Source organism: Chaetodon trifascialis, chromosome 14, assembly GCF_039877785.1.
Source record: "Chaetodon trifascialis isolate fChaTrf1 chromosome 14, fChaTrf1.hap1, whole genome shotgun sequence".
Classification (NCBI taxonomy): domain Eukaryota; kingdom Metazoa; phylum Chordata; class Actinopteri; order Chaetodontiformes; family Chaetodontidae; genus Chaetodon; species Chaetodon trifascialis.
Genome location: NC_092069.1, coordinates 9,270,263 through 9,291,588, shown reverse-complemented (window position 1 = coordinate 9,291,588; position 21,326 = coordinate 9,270,263). Strand labels below are relative to the sequence as shown.

General features: G+C 42.8%; 2 protein-coding genes across 2 annotated transcripts in view; both read right to left on the bottom strand.

Annotated features, from left to right (window-relative positions):
- LOC139341940 (alcohol dehydrogenase 1-like) overlaps window positions 1–20,536 on the bottom strand; it is a 48,277-nt gene extending 27,741 nt beyond the window's left edge. The window contains exons 1-9 of the mRNA XM_070978684.1: window positions 20,476–20,536; window positions 3,119–3,220; window positions 2,849–2,990; window positions 2,279–2,366; window positions 1,697–1,919; window positions 1,193–1,453; window positions 818–950; window positions 567–705; window positions 263–458 (exon numbers count right to left, since the gene is read on the bottom strand). Of these exons, the coding sequence (XP_070834785.1) occupies window positions 428–458; window positions 567–705; window positions 818–950; window positions 1,193–1,453; window positions 1,697–1,919; window positions 2,279–2,366; window positions 2,849–2,990; window positions 3,119–3,220; window positions 20,476–20,493 (1,137 nt within the window). The 5' untranslated portion in view covers window positions 20,494–20,536 and the 3' untranslated portion in view covers window positions 263–427. The remainder of the gene's footprint in view (window positions 1–262; window positions 459–566; window positions 706–817; window positions 951–1,192; window positions 1,454–1,696; window positions 1,920–2,278; window positions 2,367–2,848; window positions 2,991–3,118; window positions 3,221–20,475) is intronic.
- Window positions 16,127–20,559, bottom strand: LOC139341939 (alcohol dehydrogenase 1). The gene is made up of 9 exons (XM_070978683.1): window positions 20,476–20,559; window positions 19,516–19,617; window positions 18,782–18,923; window positions 18,540–18,627; window positions 18,015–18,234; window positions 17,560–17,820; window positions 17,244–17,376; window positions 16,380–16,518; window positions 16,127–16,264 (listed from the first exon to the last, which is right to left on the bottom strand). The coding sequence occupies exons 1-9, from the start codon at window positions 20,491–20,493 to the stop codon at window positions 16,231–16,233; spliced, it is 1,137 nt and encodes a 378-aa protein (XP_070834784.1). The 5' UTR covers window positions 20,494–20,559; the 3' UTR covers window positions 16,127–16,230.
- Between the last annotated feature and the right edge of the window lie 767 nt (window positions 20,560–21,326).

Here is a 21,326-nt window from a genome sequence, read left to right as displayed (position 1 = left end):
TGTACAGAGTATGTAAACTGTGGACGTGCCAGATTGATTTCAAAGTCAAATCTCAGTTGTGGTTTGACTCAGTATCAAACAATTGTGATATCCTTTCAAAAGGTTTTCTGTCACAGAACAATAGTTACGACTTACGGAATTCTTGGACTAAACCTAGAACTTAAACGCTGTTTCTATGACACACAACACAATAAAACCACAAAACAAACAAGGAAACCAGAGAGGCCTTCTGTTCAGACAATTTATTTTGCCCTAAGAACACTTTCCCGTGTTTAACTTTTAGTGAACACTGCAGATAATTCTGAAGAGTGTTGATTGCTCAAGATCAAACACATACATTGTGCATAATTTGTTAGATCTCCTTTTTCAACTGAGTGGTAAATTACTGAATTACTTTGGAGTCAATGACAGCATCACAGTGGTGTCATTATGAAGAAACATTCAGGACTGTCCGGATGCTGTGAAACAAAAATATTTGAGAAGTGAGCAGACCTGAACCTGTTCATTTATCTGTGTTGTTGTTGACTCATGAATGGTTTAGAAAGTATTTAGGAGAGTAAACCTACCATTTTCCATGCTTCATCAGTTCAATGGCATCATTGACCTGGTCCAAAGTCATGTTATGAGTGATGAACTCATCCAGCTTCAGCTTCTTGTTCAGGTAAGCTTTAACCATCTGAGGCACTTCATCTCTACCCTTAAAGCCTTAGTCACAAAATAATCAGAATAAAAGCATAGAGTCTTACAGAATATAAATAGCTAAGAAATTACAGAACACAAGCCTCCAGCCATTTAGTTATGGTCACATTTGTCTCACCTCCAAATGCAGATCCCTTCCATGTGCGTCCAGCGATGAGCTGAAGGGGTGGGACAGAAATATTCTGCAACTCTGTCCAGCCAACAATCACACTGACACCCCAACCTTGCACACAAGACTCCAAGGCAGAGCGCTAGATGGAGAAACAGCACAAAGTCAGTGGGCTTGTAACCAGAAAGTCGCAGGTTTCAATCTGTGGACCAGTTGAGGAAATATGGGCTGGATAACTTTATTATTGACAGCTCTTCAATAACTGCTACTGGAAAAAAGAGCAAGCGAGCACAGTTGACTCTGATTGGAATAAAGTTTGTCACTGTAATGGTTAGGTGACACATCTTCAATATTCTTGAAGCAGATGAAATCAAATCATCTTACCATGACTTCCACATTCCCAACGCATTCCAGGGAAAAGTCCACTCCTCCGTCAGTCATCTCAGACAGCACTTGGCTGATGGGTTTATTGTGATCCTTGGGGTTCACAAAGTCAGTCGCACCAAACACCTTGGCCTTCTCAAACTTGTCTGGATTGATGTCAACAGCGATAATCCTCTTGGCTCCTGCAGCCTTGCAGCCCATGACTGCGGCCAAGCCAACAGCTCCCAGGCCAAACACAGCACATGTGGAGCCTGGTTCTACCTAAAGTACAACAGACCTTGGTCAATGTGGCACTTTAGTTTGGACTTTATAATACTCTATACAATAATAATCAATGGAAAATTTTTATGTCTTGGATGGTTACTCATTCCATTACGAATTTTTGTAATTTTTTATTTTATTTTATTAATTGCCATTTTACACAAAATGTCTCATTCCGTTGCTTCAAGTTTATAATAATGATGAGGAATAATGAAGCTGTTTGCAAGAGTCAAAAAAACACACCTTTGCAGTATTAACTGCTGCTCCATAACCTGTGCAGACCCCACAGCCCAGGAGACAGACTTTGTCCAGAGGGGCAGCAGGGTCGATCTTAGCCACAGCAATCTCACCAACCACAGTGTACTCAGAAAAGGTGCCGGTTCCCGCAAGCTGCAACAATGTCTTGCCCCTACATGTTAACCTGGAGTCTGGCGGTGCCATCACATCATGATGTCCAGTGCCTTTCCTGAAACAAAATATGAATATTTTGTTCAGACACACACACGCATGCACGCGCACGCACGCACACACGCACGCACGCACGCACACACGCACGCACGCGCACGCACGCACGCACGCACGCACGCACACACACACACACACACACACACACACATACATACATACATATAAAGTACAAAGATCTGAAGTATCTGTCTTCTGGTATCACCAGACAACATCTAAATTTACTATATTGATAGAGATATGTTGGATAAAATGTTTCTGTCAAATGGACACATAACAAATCTATGAGGAATTAAATTAAATTTGGGAATGAAGAAAAACTGGAGTGGATGGCAGGAGATGAGTGCCTATTGAGCTTACCATGCATCCACACACTGGTTGGTCTTTGGGCTCTTACAGAAGCGACATTCTCTGCACTGGCCAATGAACAAAGGGATGACTTTGTCTCCTGGGAAAAAAATAGAATTACTGCTTGCGGCTATGTACCTCTGCCAACCTGTCAAGTCACAAGTTGAGGTCCCAGTGACCTTGACCTACGATGACGAAAATCTAATTAGTTCATCCTTGAGTCCAAGTGAATGTTGGTGCCAAAATCAGTCAAGATGTTCCTGCGATATCACACTCATGAGAGTGGGATGTACAGATAGACAACCCGAAAACATAATGCCTCAAGCTCAGCCGTTGTTGGTGCAGAGGCATAAAAAATATTGGCTAAATAGCACAAATGGGTCTTGTTTTACTTTCCTCATACACTTCCATAAAACATTTTTTTATATTTCCGTTAACATCAAAATTAATTCAATATGTGTCAACAGTGACCTTTAGAGGTTTTTAGCACTGGGTCAGTGACTTTTCAAAGCGTCAGGCTTAAACTAATAAATTTTTAGTCAAACATGTAATTTGCTTGAATAAGTGCAACCCAAGACTGACCTGGCTGAATTTCAGTGACTCCAGAACCAACGCTCTCTACGATCCCAGCTGCCTCGTGGCCAAGGACTATTGGGAAGCCATCTTTTTGCTTATTCTCCAAAAGGTGGTACAGGTCGGTATGGCACACTGCAGTCGCCACAATCTGCACCGAAGAGAGTAACCAAACAGTGAAAGCACAAAGATGACTAAAGTTAAGGCTTATTATAAGTTTTCACCCTCAGTGGGCTCAGTAGTATCAACACTTCCAAATTACTCTGACACTATCAATACCTTGATGCGGACCTCCTTGGCCTGTGGTGGGGCTACCTCAATCTCCTCAATCACCAAAGGCTTGTTGGGCTCCCAGGCCACTGCTGCCTTGCACTTGATGACCTGGATGGCAGTGACACCACAAGAAATTACCCAGCATGAGGTACAACAAATACTACCTGGGACCACGGCTGGGAACACACACTGGGAAGGGTTTCCAAAAGGCAGTGGCAAGTTGACTGGATAGTTTCAAACTATGCGCTAAGTCAAAACAGGATATGATATCTTGAGTGGTAGACTGATGACCTTGTCACCATTGGACTGAGAAGTAATGAACTAACTAACATCAGGTGAGACTGACTTCATGGCTGATGGGATTCTGGGACTACAAAAGGGGATAGCCAGGCATTGCGTGGCTGTGGTCACTCCAGGAGATGGAAGGTGTTGCCCGAGGCTGGTTAGGGCTGCGCACAATGAAGACAGATCAGATCAGAGGACAGGGAGTTTGCGTGTTCCTGTGTCAGGAGTGGCGGTCTGCTGCTTGCTTTAGCTAGTTGGAGGTGGGGCCATAGGAGTGCAAGGCACTATCGCTGTACAGTTTTGTTGGCGCCTCCAGCACATTGTTGTGGATATCCCCTGTCGACTTCATCTGACAAAACTCCATTGAAGTCCATCAGAGATTTGGACAGCACCACATGACAAAGTTGACATGTAATACATGAATAAATAAAAGGTGTCTTACAATCAACCACTCGTTGACTTTTGTCTACCACGTTTCTCCATATATGATGTTAAAGTCAGCAAGTTGAATACTTAAGTTTTTGCTGACTTGCCAAGTTGTTTTTCTAACTTGAGGGGGTGTTCATATCAGTTTTCCCAGTCGGAAACTCATTTTTCTGATTATTACATTATAACATTAATGCAGGGTAAGTAACCTTGCTAGATGTGAGATGCCAGTGTACAAGTGACGGGTGGTATCCTCCAAAAATTGCAGATTTGCCACTGATGACATCACATTCTGATTCTCTATATTTTAGCAAGCTAGTGTACTGGACTGACTGAAAAATGACATTATGATAATGTCATAAAATGCATAAATGATGTAAAAACAGACACCCTTCTATTTCCTGTACTTTTTAATTTTCATTCATTTACAAGGTTCATCAACATTCATTACGCTTACAGTATCAAGAAATCAATGCTCACAGTATATAAACACTGGTCCTTCACTCCAGTCTTTGTCAGATTGTCAGCTATCTATTGTGGTACTTGGTCTCCCCTCCTGTTTTTTGTTCTTGCGAATCTGCTCCGTGTTCCTGGCCTCGCATCTATGTGTTGTCTCTGCTGTCTAGAAACCTCCAAGACATTCTTCACCTGGATTTCCTGTAATAAATCAGCCAGACTCTCCTTGCCTCATCTCTCTGATCTGCCTTCTGTCATTCCTCATCCCCTGCCCAGATCAAGATCCACTGAATTGAATTTCTGAACATTTGTGCTCTTACTAATAAACTGTTTGCACTGATCTCTGTCCACCATTGTGCTTTTGGGTCCTACAATGTCACCCATTATGACACTAATACTTAAGTCAGTTTTCTCGCTGATACAGAGTACCAATCTAATACAACTGCTTTTTTTCTAAGTCAATTCAAAAACTGTATCCCAATATCCCAACTGTATCTCAATATGTAAAACTGATTGAAGTCATTGCACAATTACATATAACCACACATCTCTTCTTTAACGGACATATACCAACATGCATTGTGGTTTTGTGCAAATGTAAATTGTGTTGTTCTTCAGATTTTATTAATTTAATGATATTGTTGCAATGCATTGACTTCATAATGATAAACAGACCATCATGTTAAACTGGGTGCAGTATGACTATTGCTATATACAGATAACGACCTGACAAACAGTGCTGGACCACCATGAGCAACAGTGGGCAGAGCAGATGCTGCACTTCCTGTCCTGTGTGTCCACAGAACAGCTGGAGGAAAAGACTTTACATCACTTCACTAGACTTCACTTGGCTTCACATGTCTCTGCACAAATGATTGATTTTGCTTTGCTCTGTTTAATTTAGTTAAAATGAATGCTGGGTCATCCCTTAAATGTACCGATGCTGCCCTGGATTCTGTAGGAGACTCCACCATGACATAAAGTCAGTGAGGATAGAAGTTGAGACACACAACGCACCTCATTCAGAAAATGATTCCAAGCTTTCTAGGTTGACTCTTTTGATGCTGACTGGCTGTTCAGGCTGACGGGTCCTGTGTCATGTGCTACCAGAGACTTCCTGTACACACCAAATACATTCATTTCTTGTTTATGAACTGTGCACTCTCAAGATCAGAGTTTTTATTTTAGTGTTAGTATATTGTTTGGAACTGGGACACACTTCCGCAAAGGCTATCAGACAAATGTAGTGAAAGCTCTGCGGCTGCTGGTTTTTTAATGTATATGGGTAAACACAGACTGTAGCTTCTACAGGACGCAGGAGCTGAACAAAGAAGTTGTCTAATCATAATGCTTTGTTTATATGTGATAAGATATGTTAGCTCACCACAAGGTGGCTGTGGGGAACTGTGACGTCCCTGTTTTGGTGTGAGCTCCATCTTTAGGCCAGCTTGGACCAGTTCCATGAGAAGGAACCTCAGAGAGAGAAGAGAAAATTATGCATTTGACTGTAGTGAGGTGCTCTTCCACTTCAGTGAGTCTTTAACAACCTGTCTATAATCACGTGTCAACCCAGCATTTTTGGACAATCTTAAGCACTGACACAAGTTTACATCTTTTGGTCAAAAACCTGTTGGTGGTTGAGAGATATGTAAGATAGATTAATTAAATTTAAATTAAACATAAAGTTACTGTAATCCTTATAGACAGTTATGGCAACTGATGAAAACTGACACAACAGCCAAAAATAATACATCATCCCGGAAGATATGAATGATATGATAAAATATGAAATGATGTGATAAGAATGTGTGAAAACTATGACACTATCAGATTATCATTTCATTAACTTCAGATCACTTAATCTTTCATACCAATACTGTTTATTTGCCTGTTTTGCTCTCAGTATGAATTGATAAGTGAAAAACAACGTGAAGGTGATTGTAGCAGTAGTTCAGAGGTGTTGATTGCTCGCTGAAGCTGAGGAAAACGAGGCAAAGCTGAAGCGCCGACGGGAAGGGACGCTCGCTGCTGTTGACACCGCAATTGACAGCAGCTGAATGAAGGCGAGGAATGAATGCTGAGCTGATGAGGCCATTTGTCAAAGCTGTATGGCTCTTCTATTTTAAGGCATGGGCTGGTATAAACTGTGTCATTAGGAGCAATCCAGCCAAACATTTCCGGTTCGGGCAACGTTCACGGAGCGTTATGACACGTTCAGGAACGTTGCCAGCGCCCTTCACATAATGTTCCGTGAACTAAACGGTGAGCTGCAACCCACACTGAAGCGCGTTAAATGGATAGTTATGAACCTTTGAGTCATGAGATACAGTTTCATTGCTTTTTGGTACTTCAGTGTAGTGTACAGTACGCTTATTTTCCGAGTGCGCGTGTGTATAAAAGAACACATAAACATGAGTGTCCACTTGTTGAGAGACTTACCTTTCCAGCTGTCGCCATTGTTGGTGCAGAGGTGAGAATGAAAACGCGAGAGAAGAATTAAGACAGATGACACGGGGGACACAGCAAGTGGTCCTGAACTTGAGGATATAGGCTACAGCCTGTTATAGCAGCATAAAAGAACTGAGGACAAACCTTCACATGGGCAGGGACTTGTTATCAGCTCCCAGTGAACCAGTGTATAATATAAAGGCAGCAATCACCACAATTTAATGAAAATCTCTTTTTAAGCCGTAGCCATCAAAACTGGTGCGCTTACTAACAACGAAGTTGGAGAAGAGGCCTTAAAGGGATACTTTGACATTCATGCTGAGTTAGATCTCAAGTTACTGCAGTGAATCAGCTGACTGTCCGTCAGTCATTTGTCACTGTTAAACGAGAAAACACTCATTTGTTGTGTGTTTTAAAATGAAAGTTTTCGATTTTTAACAGTTCGTTTTATCAAAGGTCCTCTTCAGTTGAAGGATGAAGAGGTCCATGTACGCTCAGTCAACTCCTTATTTAATTTGAAACCAAAGACGGAAGTCACGTGTTTAAACTGAAAAACGAAGTCATGTGGTCAATTCGTGATTGCAAACGAAAAATAAAATTGATTTCTGCAATTTCCCGTTTTCATTTCTCAGTTGGGACAGACAGGAAGCGGAAGTGAAATGTAAAAAGTCAAAATAAAAGCCTAGATAGCATGGCTACTCTTTAAAAGTGGAACATTATTATGCAAGCACGGGTCTGTAATGGGGCTGCACGGTGGCGCAGCAGGTAGTGCGCGTGCCTCACAGCACGAAGGTTGCCGGCTCGATCCCCGGGTCAGGCGGGGCCTTTCTGTGTGAAGTTTGCATGTTCTTCCCGTGCATGCGTGGGTTCTCTCCGGGTACTCCGGCTTCCTCCCACAGACCAAAAACATGCTCATTAGGTTAATTGATGACTCTAAATTGTCCGTAGGTGTGAGTGTGAATGGTTGTTTGTCCTTGCATGTGGCCCTGCAATCGGCTGGCGACCGGCTCAGGGTGTACCCCGCCTCTCGCCCATTGTAGCTGGGACAGGCTCCAGCCCCCCGCAACCCCGAAAGGGATAGGCGGTATAGATAATGGATGGATGGATGGATGGGTCTGTAATGATAGATAGATAGATAGATAGATAGATAGATAGATAGATAGATAGATAGATAGATAGATAGATAGATAGATAGATAGATAGATAGATAGATAGATAGATTCAGTAACTTCAGATCACTTTGACTAGTGTTTATTGTTCTTTATTTGTTAGCTCAATAGAACAGTGACTGTAAATGTTAGCGTTAAAAATACAGTTTTCACTGAGAAAATAAAAGGCACTGAAAAATGTTCCACTAAAAATAAGACAAACACTGAAAATGATTCCTATTTTTTCTTTTTCTTCATGACGTCTGTCTTGAAAGGGTTGGGTTTTTGTTTTTTGTTTTTTGTTTTTTGTTTTCTTTTTTCTTTTCGGTGTCACTGGGTTTCAGTTTCAGGTGTGACATTTCCGTATGTGATCATAGGAAACAAACTATGTATGTACTATTGTTTCTGATATTTATATGTGTTTGTTATTTCTTCTTTATATTTGGAAAGGGCAGTTGAAAATTGGCATCTGACATCTGTGGTGTGTTACAAAACATGTAGTGGTTCTTATTGCCACTGAGAATGACTTGCAGAGAACTCAGACTTTGCACCAGATTGATACAGGGATGCCAAACCAATGAAGTTGCCACCCTGTTGTGTCCACCCCCATTGCTTTTAGGTAATCTAAAACAAAGGTTAGTGAATGACATTATTTAGTCCTCTCACTGTCCCTGGGCAGTGGCAGTGGTTCTGATGTGTAAACATGATGGTAGCCTCTGTTTCTGTGTTCATTATCACAAGCTTAACGATTTCACCCAGAACGATGCAAATCATTACCATGAACTGATGATGCCCTCAACAACCTGAGTAAGGCCTATCGGTTTTCAACTTCAGACTTAGCTGGTGGTTACTGGCAAGTGGAGGGCAGTGCATAAGTGGCCGGTGCCCAAATAAACTCAGGAGTTTTAACAGCCTAGTCTCTTATTACAGGAGGTCGGTGAAAGGTTTTGCTGAGATTTCTTTTCCTCTCCACCAGCTCACAGAGAAGGGTGGGCATTTTGAATTGGGTAAGTAAGGTGTTGAGTTGGAGAAAAATCTTGTCCTGAAGAGGGAGGGGAATGCATGCCCACAACGATCTAATGATTTACAGAAGCATGAGGTAGGGCGGGCTCAGTTGCACATACAGGGCTCAAGGTTATTCAAGGCATCCACTGGCCAATTCTGATGCAGAAAGTCAGCTTCAGGTCATTCTCCCCAAATTTTTGTTGCCTAAAGTTTGTGGCCAGTTGCCTGATTCTGTTGCTCGCAGTGGCCCAAGGCAGCAATGTGGCCTCAGGAGTCAGCAGGTGTGTGATCAATATTGGCTTGAAGTGAGAGTGACTGTGGTTAGGGGGATGCTCTGTGTCTCTGTTGCTCTGAACTTGGATCAGTGAAAATTACAATCTGCAAAGATTCTTGAAAACTTGGACTAGGACACAGGCCTTGCATAAGTACTTAACCAAGTTATGAATAGACCTCCCAGATGTTAGTGTGTGCTTTATGTCTTGACTCTTCGGCCTCTGTTCTTATATTCTGTTTATCATTAACCATTAGACCAAATCTGGAAGCTGTTTTTGCGGGTCTGACCAGTGTTTGACTCTTTGCCTGATTTACTGGACTTTGGATTCCTGCCTGTTCCCTATTGGATTTGTTTGCTTGTGTTGGACTGCCTTCTTTTTTTGACCCTTGCCGATCTCACTTCCTCGAAAAACATGTGTACGTCAGTTTATATACAAAAGATCACTGAACACAAGATCTGCAACTCACCACCTGTGACAATCACAACTTTAAATTTCCATTGAAGAGATGAAAAATAGCAGCAAACCAAAACATCAGATCAGAATGTATGGACTGATGAAGAGACTGCAATATTTCTCACACTGACACATACATTATTTCCATCATGGTTTTTTTTTTTTAAGGTTTTACAGTTTGACTGGCACTCTTTAAATTACACCATCTTGCTGCACCCTCTTCATCTGCAGTGATTTAATGGCACAAGATTTGAGAATCAGCACCACCAACTGTTTGTCTGGATGAAGCCAACTCCTAATATTAATTTAACCATACTAGATGAAAATATGCATTCATTTGCATTTGCTTGTTCTGATTGTTTGGACATCAGTTAAAATTTGCACTACATTTAGATGGAAACTTGACTCGTCTAAGTTCAAGGCACTCATGAGGTACAGTTTTGCTTTTACCAGCTTTGACATACAGATCAGAAACGAGGCTGACAGGTGTTACACTGACACTGAAAGAGGCGGCCAAGAGGCCATGGCCATTCTGATACAACTACTAGCCTACCACTGGCGCCCCCCAAGCAAGCCAGGTGGACCATCCCTCTATAAAGTGTATGGGGTGGCCACTGGGCCCAACACATAGCAAGCCCATCATGTAACTGTCTTCAAGCTATGAAAAGGAAGCTTGTTGAATAATTCTAAGCCTAATACAATCCATGCCGGGGAATCTAATTTTACTAATAAAAATTAATCTTAGTGATCTTACTATTGCTATATAATACTTTCTGACCAGCATGATTGATTTGACATTTAGTCAACTCATTGATTTGTTACAAAGCTGAACTCAAGTTGAGAAAGTGAGAGCTGGACACTGTAAGTTGAGGGCCATTTTCTTTTTTTAGTGATGATAGCTATAGTTTTTTCTTTAGATGATGAATGCTTGTTTTAGGATTCTCATTGTCAATGTCACAGAATATTGTGGCCACTGTATGAAACCAAGCACTGTAACATGATTAATCCATTTAAGGACTGATGCTACTATTTGTGAGAGTGAGTGGGGGAAATGCAGGTGCAGGCTCCATTACTTGTATAAATATTTTGTTCAGGAAGAAATACAAGAAATCCTTCCAAAATGGTGGTGGAAATATTTCACAACATGTGATTTAGGAATTGATTTATGGTAGCATAGGGCTGTAAATATGCCAAATGGGCAAACACACTGACCACAGATCAAAGTCATTACATAATATAGCTTATAAACTTAGTTGACACTCAAATCAAATCAAATCAAACTTTATTTATATAGCACTTTTCATGCATATTAAAATGCAACACAAAGTGCTTCACAGGATTTAAAAACAATATAAATCAAAATAAAGCAACAATAAAAACCCATCCCTCCCACCCTCCGTATGTACAAACACCCACCCTCAACTACACATGCATACACACACACACGCGTGCACACACGTGCACATACACGTGCACATACACACATACATACACACACACACACACACACACACACACACACACACACACACACACACACACACACACACATTCTTACTGCAGACGATAGCAGGGGTAACGAGACATGGCAGGGCACTAATGAATGAGGAAAATGCCATCTTTGGGGTCGTCCACACTGAGAGACATCAGGGACTGTGAGCACAAGGGGCACCCACACCCGGGCCCACCCGAGCACGACAGACCGGTGGACCCCACACCAAGGTAGGGAGTCCCCCAACCAGCCAGGCCAAGAGGGCCCGAGGACAGCGCCCCCTGCAACAGATCAGACACATCTCTCAGTGTGGAGGACATGGTGTGGAGGATATGGTAAAAGTAGGTCAGATAAATAAGAAGGCCCGAGACCATTAAGACATTTGAAAACTAATAAAAGAACCTTAAAATCTATCCTGAAACGCACGGGGAGCCAATGCAGCGATTTTAAAACTGGTGTAATGTGCTCCCGCCCTCTGGTCCTCGTCAGCACGCGAGCAGCTGAGTTCTGTAGTAATTGAAAATTTGAGATACTCTTTTTGGGAAGACCAGAGAGCAGGGCATTACAATAATCTAAGCGACAAGAGATAAAAGCATGCATCAGCACCTCCGTGCTGACCTGAGAGAGAAACGGATGGGCTCTGGCTATATTCTTAAGATGGTAAAAACCTATCTTTGTTATGTTTTTGATGTGTGGAATAAAAGTAAGCTCAGAGTCAAAAATCACGCCCAGACTTTTTACAGAATGTGTTGGTTTCAGATCTTGTAGTTTTGGTAAAAGTTTCTCTCTCTGGCCTTCAGGACCAATGACTAAAACCTCTGTTTTGTCCTGATTGAGCTGAAGGAAATTTTCTGCCATCCATGACTTGATGTCTAAAATACAGTTAAAAAGGGCATCAATAGGCCCTGTGTCATCAGGAGACACGGCAATGTACAGTTGCGTATCATCAGCATAACTATGGAAGCTGATGCCGTGCCTCCTGATGACGTCCCTGAGGGGTAGCATGTACAGATTAAAAAGAGTTGGACCTAAAATTGACCCCTGGGGAACCCCACACTTGATCTCATGGGTATCTGAGGAACATGCATCCCAACTTACAAAGAAGTGTTGGTCAGTTCAGTGAGGTATGAGACGAACCAGTTTAAAGCAGTACCTGAGAGGCCGACCAGGTGCCTCAGTCTGTTTAATAAAATGTGATGGTCTACTGTATCGAGGGCGGCAGTTAGATCCAGTAGTACCAAGACTGTGAGCTTGTGTTTATCTAAGTTGCATCTGATATCATTTAAAATCTTTAATAGGGCTGTCTCGGTACTGTGGTTCATCCTAAAACCAGACTGATACCTTTCTAAAATGTTCTTTTTGTTTAAAAAATCATTTACTTGGTTAAAAACCAGTTTTTCTAAAATTTTACTTAAAAAAGGTAAGTTGGATACAGGTCAGTAGTTATTAAGAATATCGGGGTCTAAATTGCTCTTCTTCAGAAGGGGCTTCACCATCGCCGTTTTAAAGGAGGCAGGGAAGACACCCGTCTGAAGAGAGCAATTCACCATGTATAGCAGCTGTTCCTCAAAGAACCCATAGAGCGTTTTAAAAAATGGTGTGGGAATTGGGTCTAAAAGGCAGGTTGTGGAGTTTACCTGGGAGAAAACTCGACCAAGTGTCCTTGCGTCAACCAGGGCAAAACTCTCCAGTGTTTCCTCAGGTAATACCTGTGATCCAGACGTATTGGTAGTTAAAACCTGTCGAGATAAAAGACTGGATCTGATGTTATCAATTTTGCGCCTGAAGTGGTCTGCAAAGTCTTCACACAGGGTATTTGTTATTGTCTTATGAGGTCTATTAAAATTACTGTTTATTAAAAGATCAATTGTGGAGAAGAGAAATTTGGGATTATTTTTATGGTCAGAGATTAGCTTTTTGAAGTGAGAAATTCTTGCCTGTTTAATGGTGTTATTGTAAGTTTTGAGGTGATGACGTAAAATTTCATAGTGGACTCTCAGTTTTGATTTTCTCCATTTCCTCTCAGCACTCCTGCAGTTTCTTTTCAGATGCTTAATATCTTCATTTCTCCACGGAGGTTTTTTCCTAATTGTTTTTGTTAAAAGAGGAGCCACTGAGTCCAGCATTGACTTCAGATTACTGTTAAAATTGTCAACAATAAAATCACAGGGTGCTGGTAAAATCTCTGCAGGAGTGCTCTGTAAAATCTCGATAAAATTTGCAGCCACTTCAGGAGTTAGGTAGCGTTTCCTCACTGTTCTCACTGGTGCCTCCCGCTGAATAAAACTGGCGATGTTAAAAAACACACGAGTGATCGGACAAAGCCAGATCCACAACGGACACCCCCACAGACAGGCCATAAGTTATGATCGGGTCCAGGGTGTGCCCCCTGCTGTGGGTCGGCTGTGCAACGCGCTGTTTAAAATCCATACAGTTTAAGAGGTTTAAAAATTCTCTGGATACTGGGTCCGAGTTGTTGTCAATGTGTAGATTAAAATCACCAGCTATTAAAATCCTGTTGTAGGTGGTGTGAATGATTGATAAGAACTCAGAGAATTCTCTGATAAAAGAGGATGAATACTGGGGTGGTCTGTAGACCGTTATGCAAAGAATAGGAGGACTGCTAAAAACAAAGGCATGGCGCTCAAATGATGTAAAACTGTTAAAAGGAACTGCATTTGCAGACATTGTAGTTCTTTGGTGGGGAAGCCTCAGTGAGAACAACAGGTGCATCAGTGCCGACCATGTCTCTGTGAGGAGAATACCATCTAGGTTTTTGTCTAAAATTAAGTCATTTATGATAAAAAATTTGTTTAAAAGAGAGCGCACATTCAGCACAGCCAATTTGATAGCTGTGCTGAACATGCACTCATCATGGTGTTTTAAAGGAATGGTAAAAACAGTGCTGGGTCTAAAAACAGTCCTGAATGTCTGTGTGAAGTGATTGATGTAATGATATGAATGTCCTGAGGTTTCGGTGGAGAAGAAGGGGTTACTGCCGGGAAGGTGTGCATGGTGTGGGTGAAACATGTAGTGGGTGAGGGTGAGGGCGAGTGTGGAGCAGAGGGCTTGTGTGTATGAGTCATACCCGTTAGTCAGGAGGTGGCTGAAGTGCAGGACTGGACAGTGAGGTCAATGTTGACTGATAAAAGCTGTGAACCCTCCTGGTTGGGGTGTAGGTTGTCCCGTTTAAAAAGGCAAGGCCTGTTAAAAAAACGCTAGAAAATTGTCCACATACGGGATGTCTCTCGTCGGCTGGTGATGACGTCACCATAACGTGGTGGGGGAAGCGGGCCGGAGATAATTAGTCGCTTCCCAGTGTCCAGCAGGCGGTCGATCAGGGACACAAAATCCTTTTTTAGGACCTCCGACTGCTGATTTCTAAGGTCATTGATGCCTGCCTCCAAGACCAGTGTGGAGGCTGGGCTGTGTTCCGCAAAGTTGGAGAGCGGCGGATGCAACCTCCGTGACGCAGGCTCCAGGGTGGCAGAAGGTCCGGCCGCCGAGGACTGCCACGTGCCTGACCATGGAGGTCCCCACCACCAGCACCGAGGGGAAGGTGCGCTGCACCACTGGCTCCCTGGGGGTGCGGCGGTGGCGAGGTGGAGCCTGCTGGCATCGCGAAACGAGTGCTCCAGGCCGAGCTGGAGGGGAGTGGCCATGTTGGACTGGCGGATCCCGGGTCTTGGGCTGGTGATCGCCACGGCCAGTTGGGTGGACAGGTCCTGGAGGCGAGCTGGGCCAGGCACCAACGGGAGGGAAATCCTGCAGGCTTAGGATGTCGAACCTGTTGTCCAGTGGCAGATCCGGAGGCGGTGGAGGAGGAGATGGCCGAGCTCCAGCGCCCCGGTTCACCACCGACCAGGGCTCCCCCGGCCTGAGTGGGGTTGAGCTCACCGGGCCCTTCACCCTGTCCTCCCCGGTGAAGCAGTGCAACTCATCGGGGCGAGGGCAAGAAGTGGAAGGTGCCGATGTTTTAGGCTTGGCTCCCTGTCGGTGCCAGCGGGACTTGGCCTGTGCTGGTGCCGGAGTACCGGTGGTGATCGAGCCCGTCCACGGCAGGGTGGTGTTATTTGTGGCCACCATGTTCTGGTCACCAGCACTGGATCGCCTCAGGTAGGCGATATGTCGTGGCGACAGTGGAGAAATCCAGGAGGATTTTGTCTTTCTCCCTGAGATCGGCCCGCAGACCGGAGATGCTCTCCCTCAGTTTTGAGAGGGTGGGGAGGCAGGACTCGCACACCGCCATCATACCTGAGGCCACTATAGGCTCAGGCAGGTCGAAACACAGTACCACCACAGGGAGGTGAGTTTTTGTCTTTTGAGTCTGGCACCGGTAACGTTGGTAGAGCGCTGTTATTGCTTTATGTTTGACTTATTTCATTCAAACTACTTTTTTTACATACAAAACTTCCCACTGGCGTCCTTCACAGAGCTGCTGGCTACGTCGCGAACTGATGACGTCATTCAATCACCGTCGTTGGACCAAGTCATACTAAGAGGATGCTGCGCACTCAAAGTGTGTTTGTGCAGCAGGTTGATGTCCAGCTCAGTGTGACCACCTGCTCTGAATGGTGACATTACTGCTTTATGCAAGACTTGATTGCTTTTATTGAAATATGGTGTAGGTAGATGGATACCTCCTATTGTGTTCTGTTGAAGTAACGCAGAGCTAGATGGCGCCATCATCAAACCAACAATTAGTTTCTGATTTTGTCCTCAAAGGTGAACTCTGGACAAGTGATTTGCACAGCAGATATATATGTTGTATATATATGCTATAGCAGACAATGCTATTTCATTTCAGTTGGACTGCACCACTGCCTGCCAAATTAAGTAAACACTGACATTTGAACATTGAACTACTACTGTTAAACTGGCGGCAGTAAATCTGACCTAAAGAACAAAGGCAAACCAGAACACCCATCTGTTCATGTGAACACTGCAGGTAATTCTTACAATCTCCCCATAACTCATTGAAAAGTGCTGATTGTTCAAGGTCAGGCAAAAAGTTTGCACATATTTTGATAAATCTCTTTATTGAGTGTATGAATACTGTGTGGGGACTCAGAACAACATCGCTGCAGGTCCTTAAATGATTCTGACGTCACTGAGAGCAACACGGTGGTTTTATTGTGGAGAAACACTCAGGACTGTGCGGATGCTGTGAAGCAAAAACAACAGAATTATAAGACTTGCACTTATTAATTTATCTGTGTCACTAGTTGGTAAACAGTGGAGAAAGAAATGGTGGAGAAAGTATGGGAGTGTAACTGTACCATTTTCCGTGCTTCATCAGTTCAATGGAATCATTGACCTGGGCCAAGGTCATGTTGTGAGTGATGAACTCATCTAGCTTTACCTTCTTGTTCAGGTAAGCTTTGACCATCTGAGGCACGCCATCCTTACTCTTAAATCCTGAGTCCCACAGAAAACACACATAATGAAATAATAGCAAATAGAATCCTTTCTTAATAGTACCTGTTGAATGATTGCAGAGGTCTAGCCTACAGCCCTTTAGTTATTGTCACAGCACAGATTGTTCGGGTAAAATGATTTTAGGTCTTTTAGGCAAAGCCTTTTGGCTGCTCCAGCTCTCCTTATTGGGCCACACATAGAAGAAGTGCCCTATGCAGGCTTTACTGTGCCTGAGCTGAACGATTAACCCCTTTTTAACTGTGATGCATTTTCAACACAGAGTTAATGGATAGCTAATTTAAAACTAAAGCTAATTAACCATATCAGCTGTTTGCCAGTCAATACAAAAAAGATGTTGGCCTTATCTGAAACACAGATTGATTGAGATTGACCCATTTTCCATTGTTGCTCTACTTGTTTCTGGCGGTGTTGTGCACTTAATTGTGTGGCTGGGCCAGCTCAGTCAGGTCTGCTTGTGTTAACAGCTGTACACTGAGTTTGTCTGGCTTGTTTATCTTAACAAAAAGAGAGAAGCTAACAAAAATAAGGGATGGGGGTTATTGTGCGTCACATTATTATTGAAAAGTTGCATTCATCCGCATGATGCCCTCTTGAGATTGACAATCATTCAAGAATGGCAAATGATAACCTTTGCCTGCAACAGTTCAAGTCGTGTTATTACTTAGTGGGATGGTCATGCAGTATTTGACTGCCAGGGGTCTCACCTCCAAACAGAGAGCCCTTCCATGTGCGTCCAGTGATGAGCTGAATGGGTCTGGCAGCAAAGTCGTACATGTCAGTCCAGCCAACTAGCACGCTGACACCCCAGCCTTTCACACAAGACTCCAAGGCACTGCGCTAGATGGAGGAAGAGCACAAAGTGCTTACAACCACAGGCTTTCAAATCCCGAGAGCAGCTGAGAAAATGTGTGCTTAAGTAGTTTAGATAACACTTCGACTTTTGAAAGAACCTTGAAAATAATGCACCCCCTTGAGTCAAATTCCATGAAATCCATATGCAAACCTCTTCATCTGCCTTACCATGACTCCCACATTCCCGACACATTCCAGGGAGAAGTCCACTCCTCCGTCAGTCATCTCAGACAGCACTTGGCTGATGGGTTTATTGTGATCCTTGGGGTTCACAAAGTCAGTCGCACCAAACACCTTGGCCCTCTCAAACTTGTCTGGATTGATATCAACAGCAATAATCTTCTTGGCTCCTGCAGCCTTGCAGCCCATGACTGCAGCCAAGCCAACAGCTCCCAGGCCAAACACAGCACATGTGGAGCCTGGTTCCACCTAAAGTACAAGAGACTTTAGTCAGTATGACACCTAAAGTTGGGATAAATACTGTAGTGCCACAGGCAGTTACAATGTTTCACTTCAGATGTCTGACCTTAAACACAACGGTGCTGGAAGAAGGAATATATCAAAGCAAGTGTTAGCCTTCAACAATACATACTGAACTATTCACAAAAGTCAAACATACACACCTTAGCAGTATTAACTGCAGCTCCATACCCTGTGCAGACCCCACAGCCCAGGAGACAGACTTTGTCCAGAGGAGCAGCAGGGTCAATCTTAGCCACAGCTATCTGGTTCATCACAGTGTACTCAGAGAAGGTGCTAGTTCCCATAAACTGCAGCACCTTCTTGCCCTTACAGGTAAAACTGGACTCTCCTGTTGCCATCGCACCATAATTATCAGCAGCCCTGAACAGAGAATTTACTAAAATGAAAATACAACTAAGACTTAACTTTTGCATTGCTCCCCCTATTCGAGGGAGGAATGAATATTTGATCACATGAAGGGTATGTCATAAAAGGAAAAACAAAGATCCAAGCAATCTGTTCTGTGTCATCATCAGACACCACCACAAGTTGCTTGGCATGCTTAGTGTACACTGTGACATACGCAGAGGCAAAGTGCATAGAAAGCACATTCAAATGGGTCTATAACCTTATGAACATGTCCTGGATGAATGAAATTTACAGACAGAAGAAAAAGATGAGCTCACCATCCTTTTTCACACTGGTTGGTCTTAGGACTCTTACAGAAGCGGCATTGTCCGCACTGGGAGATGAACAGAGGAATCACCTTGTCTCCTGAAATTCAGAAACAATGTTTCCACATCAAAGGAATTTTAGGCCAAGTTACAAAATATTTATTGGCTGAATGGCACAAATATGCTTTGGTCTACACACAAATCTAACAGGGAAAGAAACACAAGCTCTCAGACAAATTAAATTTTTAACTGGCCTGGCTGAAATTCTGTGACTCCAGGCCCGACACTCTCTACGATGCCAGCTCCCTCATGGCCGAGGACTGCTGGGAAGCCGTCTTTATGCATGCCCTCAAACAGATGATACAGGTCTGTGTGGCACACCCCAGTTGCCACAATCTGCACAACAACCACAATTTTACATTGGGTATATTGCTCTCTTTAAAGCTGCATTGGAAATGACAGTTAGCTGAGCAATTGTCAAATTTACATTGACTGTTTATTTATAGATATATAGTTTTAGGGGTTTTTTTGACCAAAAAAAAAATCATATTTATCATCATACTTGGGTCAGGTATGAACACCAGTGGAGGACTAGCCCTCTTATCCTATAGCTGATTTGATGGACATTAAAGTAAATAGTAACCGAGGGTACATGAGCGTTGTGGAGCTGAGTCTGTACAACTTCTACTTATAAGCACCTATGCCCAAGAGGTTCAGGACAGAAACAGAAACAGTGTGAATATGTATGGAGTATGGTGCAATTTTAACAGTAATGGATCCTTATTTGAAAATGTAACTAAATAACTGATTACTTGAATTGCAAAACTTCCATTATGTTACTTGTTACAACCAAAAATAGATCAGAGTACTCTTTGTAACAAGTTACTACTCCTCACTACTACAAACTACACCCAGTCACTGAGGCGTTACTCAAATGTGCAGTAAGACATCTCTGTGTGTGGAAGTCTTGAAAGTGGATGCCTCTCACCTTGATGCGGACCTCGTTGGCCTGAGGTGGGGCTACCTCAATCTCCTCAATCACCAGAGGCTTGTTGGGCTCCCAGGCCACTGCAGCCTTGCACTTGATGACCTGGAGGGCAGTGACACCACATGAAATGTCACGTTATTGTGTGCCGCTACACTGAAACTATATGAGGATGGGTTCAGGTAAGGTGCTGGGCAGTTTCTCAAAACTTTCCAGTGCAAGCAGAGTAGCAAGTGTAATTTCAGTTGCATTGAAAGTAACTTGGCAAGACTTCAGGTATGTGTTTTACTGTGCCTTGTTGAGAGTTGATTGTATTTTATACCACCATGCAAATGTTGATCATAGCAAACATTAAACAAATGGGCTGCACAATTTCACTGCACATTAACAATGGAGCACAGTGGCTTCCATTTCTCTGAAACTGCTGCTCCTGGAAAAGCAAACACCATGTGAAAAGCAACAGTTGAAATCAGCACACTATCTGACAAACATGCATTTTATTAGAACAGTGTAATTTAATGTAGGGTTGGCAAGTTTAGCACCACTGAGGACAGTAAACCACTGAGTAAATCCCTTGTTGTCAAACATGATAAATGAATTGACTTGAAATGAAGTCTTTAGTGATTTTTTTCATTCCACTCTGGAACAACAGCAAATTTTTGGGCTTCTACGGTTTATCTTTTTTGGCTTACTAGTCCTTCATCTTTGCCAATATCCACAGTTGTGCAAAACTGTCTGGATGGTTTCAAACTGCATGCAAAGTCAAAACAGGACATGCAAAGAGAGACTTATTTTATTTTGATTTTATTATATTATATTGCAATCAAAATAATAACTGAATGTTGATTTGAGGAAAATAGCCATGCAAAGAGAATTAGATCAAAACATCACAGAAGGCATCAGCACCCGTCCAAACAACCCAGCTGTTCATAAAGGTACCCCTATATGGAATTATGTACCTACCTTACCAGTTGTGGTCATTTGTGCAGGATGAGAGTCAGAAATAAGAGAGGTGTGTTGAAAAAGAAAGATCTGCAGGACTGAAGAGTGCAGGAAGAGAAAACTTGGACTTGAGGTTTAAATACTGCTGCAAGTAAAAGCAGTTACGTAAACAATCAAGTGGGCAGGGCATTGGAGTGTTTTTATTACTTTCCACTGTGTAGTAGCTATTTTCTCAAGCAGATGTCAGCCCTAGAAATCCAAGTGATAACGATGGTGTTACCTGGGGTAACACATAGCTTTAGGATTGCCAAACACATTGGTTAGTCCTAAACCTCAAAGCCTTTCCTCTTGTGACTTTAAAGGGCAAATAGTGTCTTAACAAAGAGCAAGTCTGTATGGTTATGTGTTGTTTCATGCTGACACATGGCTATGTTGGCATGAAACAAGAGCATGATATTTCTTTGTACGTGTATAATACTAGCAGATGCTCCTTCAAATAGAAGTGCAGTTCTTGTTTATTTCCATGTCTTCTAATGGCATGTGGTTCATCAGGTGGTGAGAATGCTGTGGAGCCATCAAGTGCGTATTTAAGACCCTTATTACAGGACTGCTGTTTGAAAATGAGTCAGCTAGAAACATTAAAAAGTCAGAGAAAGCATATTTATATAACTGAAGGAACATAAGCTATCTTGCTAAAGCTGAAAAAACCTGCCAGTGATGCAAGCATGCGATCGCTACAGAGGACAGGGGGTTGTGTCCCCCTCAATGTATGAAATATAAAGATTCATCCCTCCGAGTATTTGTAATGACCAGTGATGAAATGCATTCAAACGCTACAGGAAAGCTAAGTTTTCCCCTCAACATTCAAAACA

Bases quoted from the DNA above. Each gene is read 5' to 3' on its own strand.
- LOC139341939 (XM_070978683.1), bottom strand. The intron at 18,235-18,539 runs GTGAGCTCATCT...TTCTCTGTTCAG, and splicing joins AACCAGTGTGAAAAAGGATG to GGCTGCTGATAATTATGGTG. The intron at 17,377-17,559 runs GTAAGGCAGATG...TCCTCCATCTAG, and splicing joins TCGGGAATGTGGGAGTCATG to CGCAGTGCCTTGGAGTCTTG.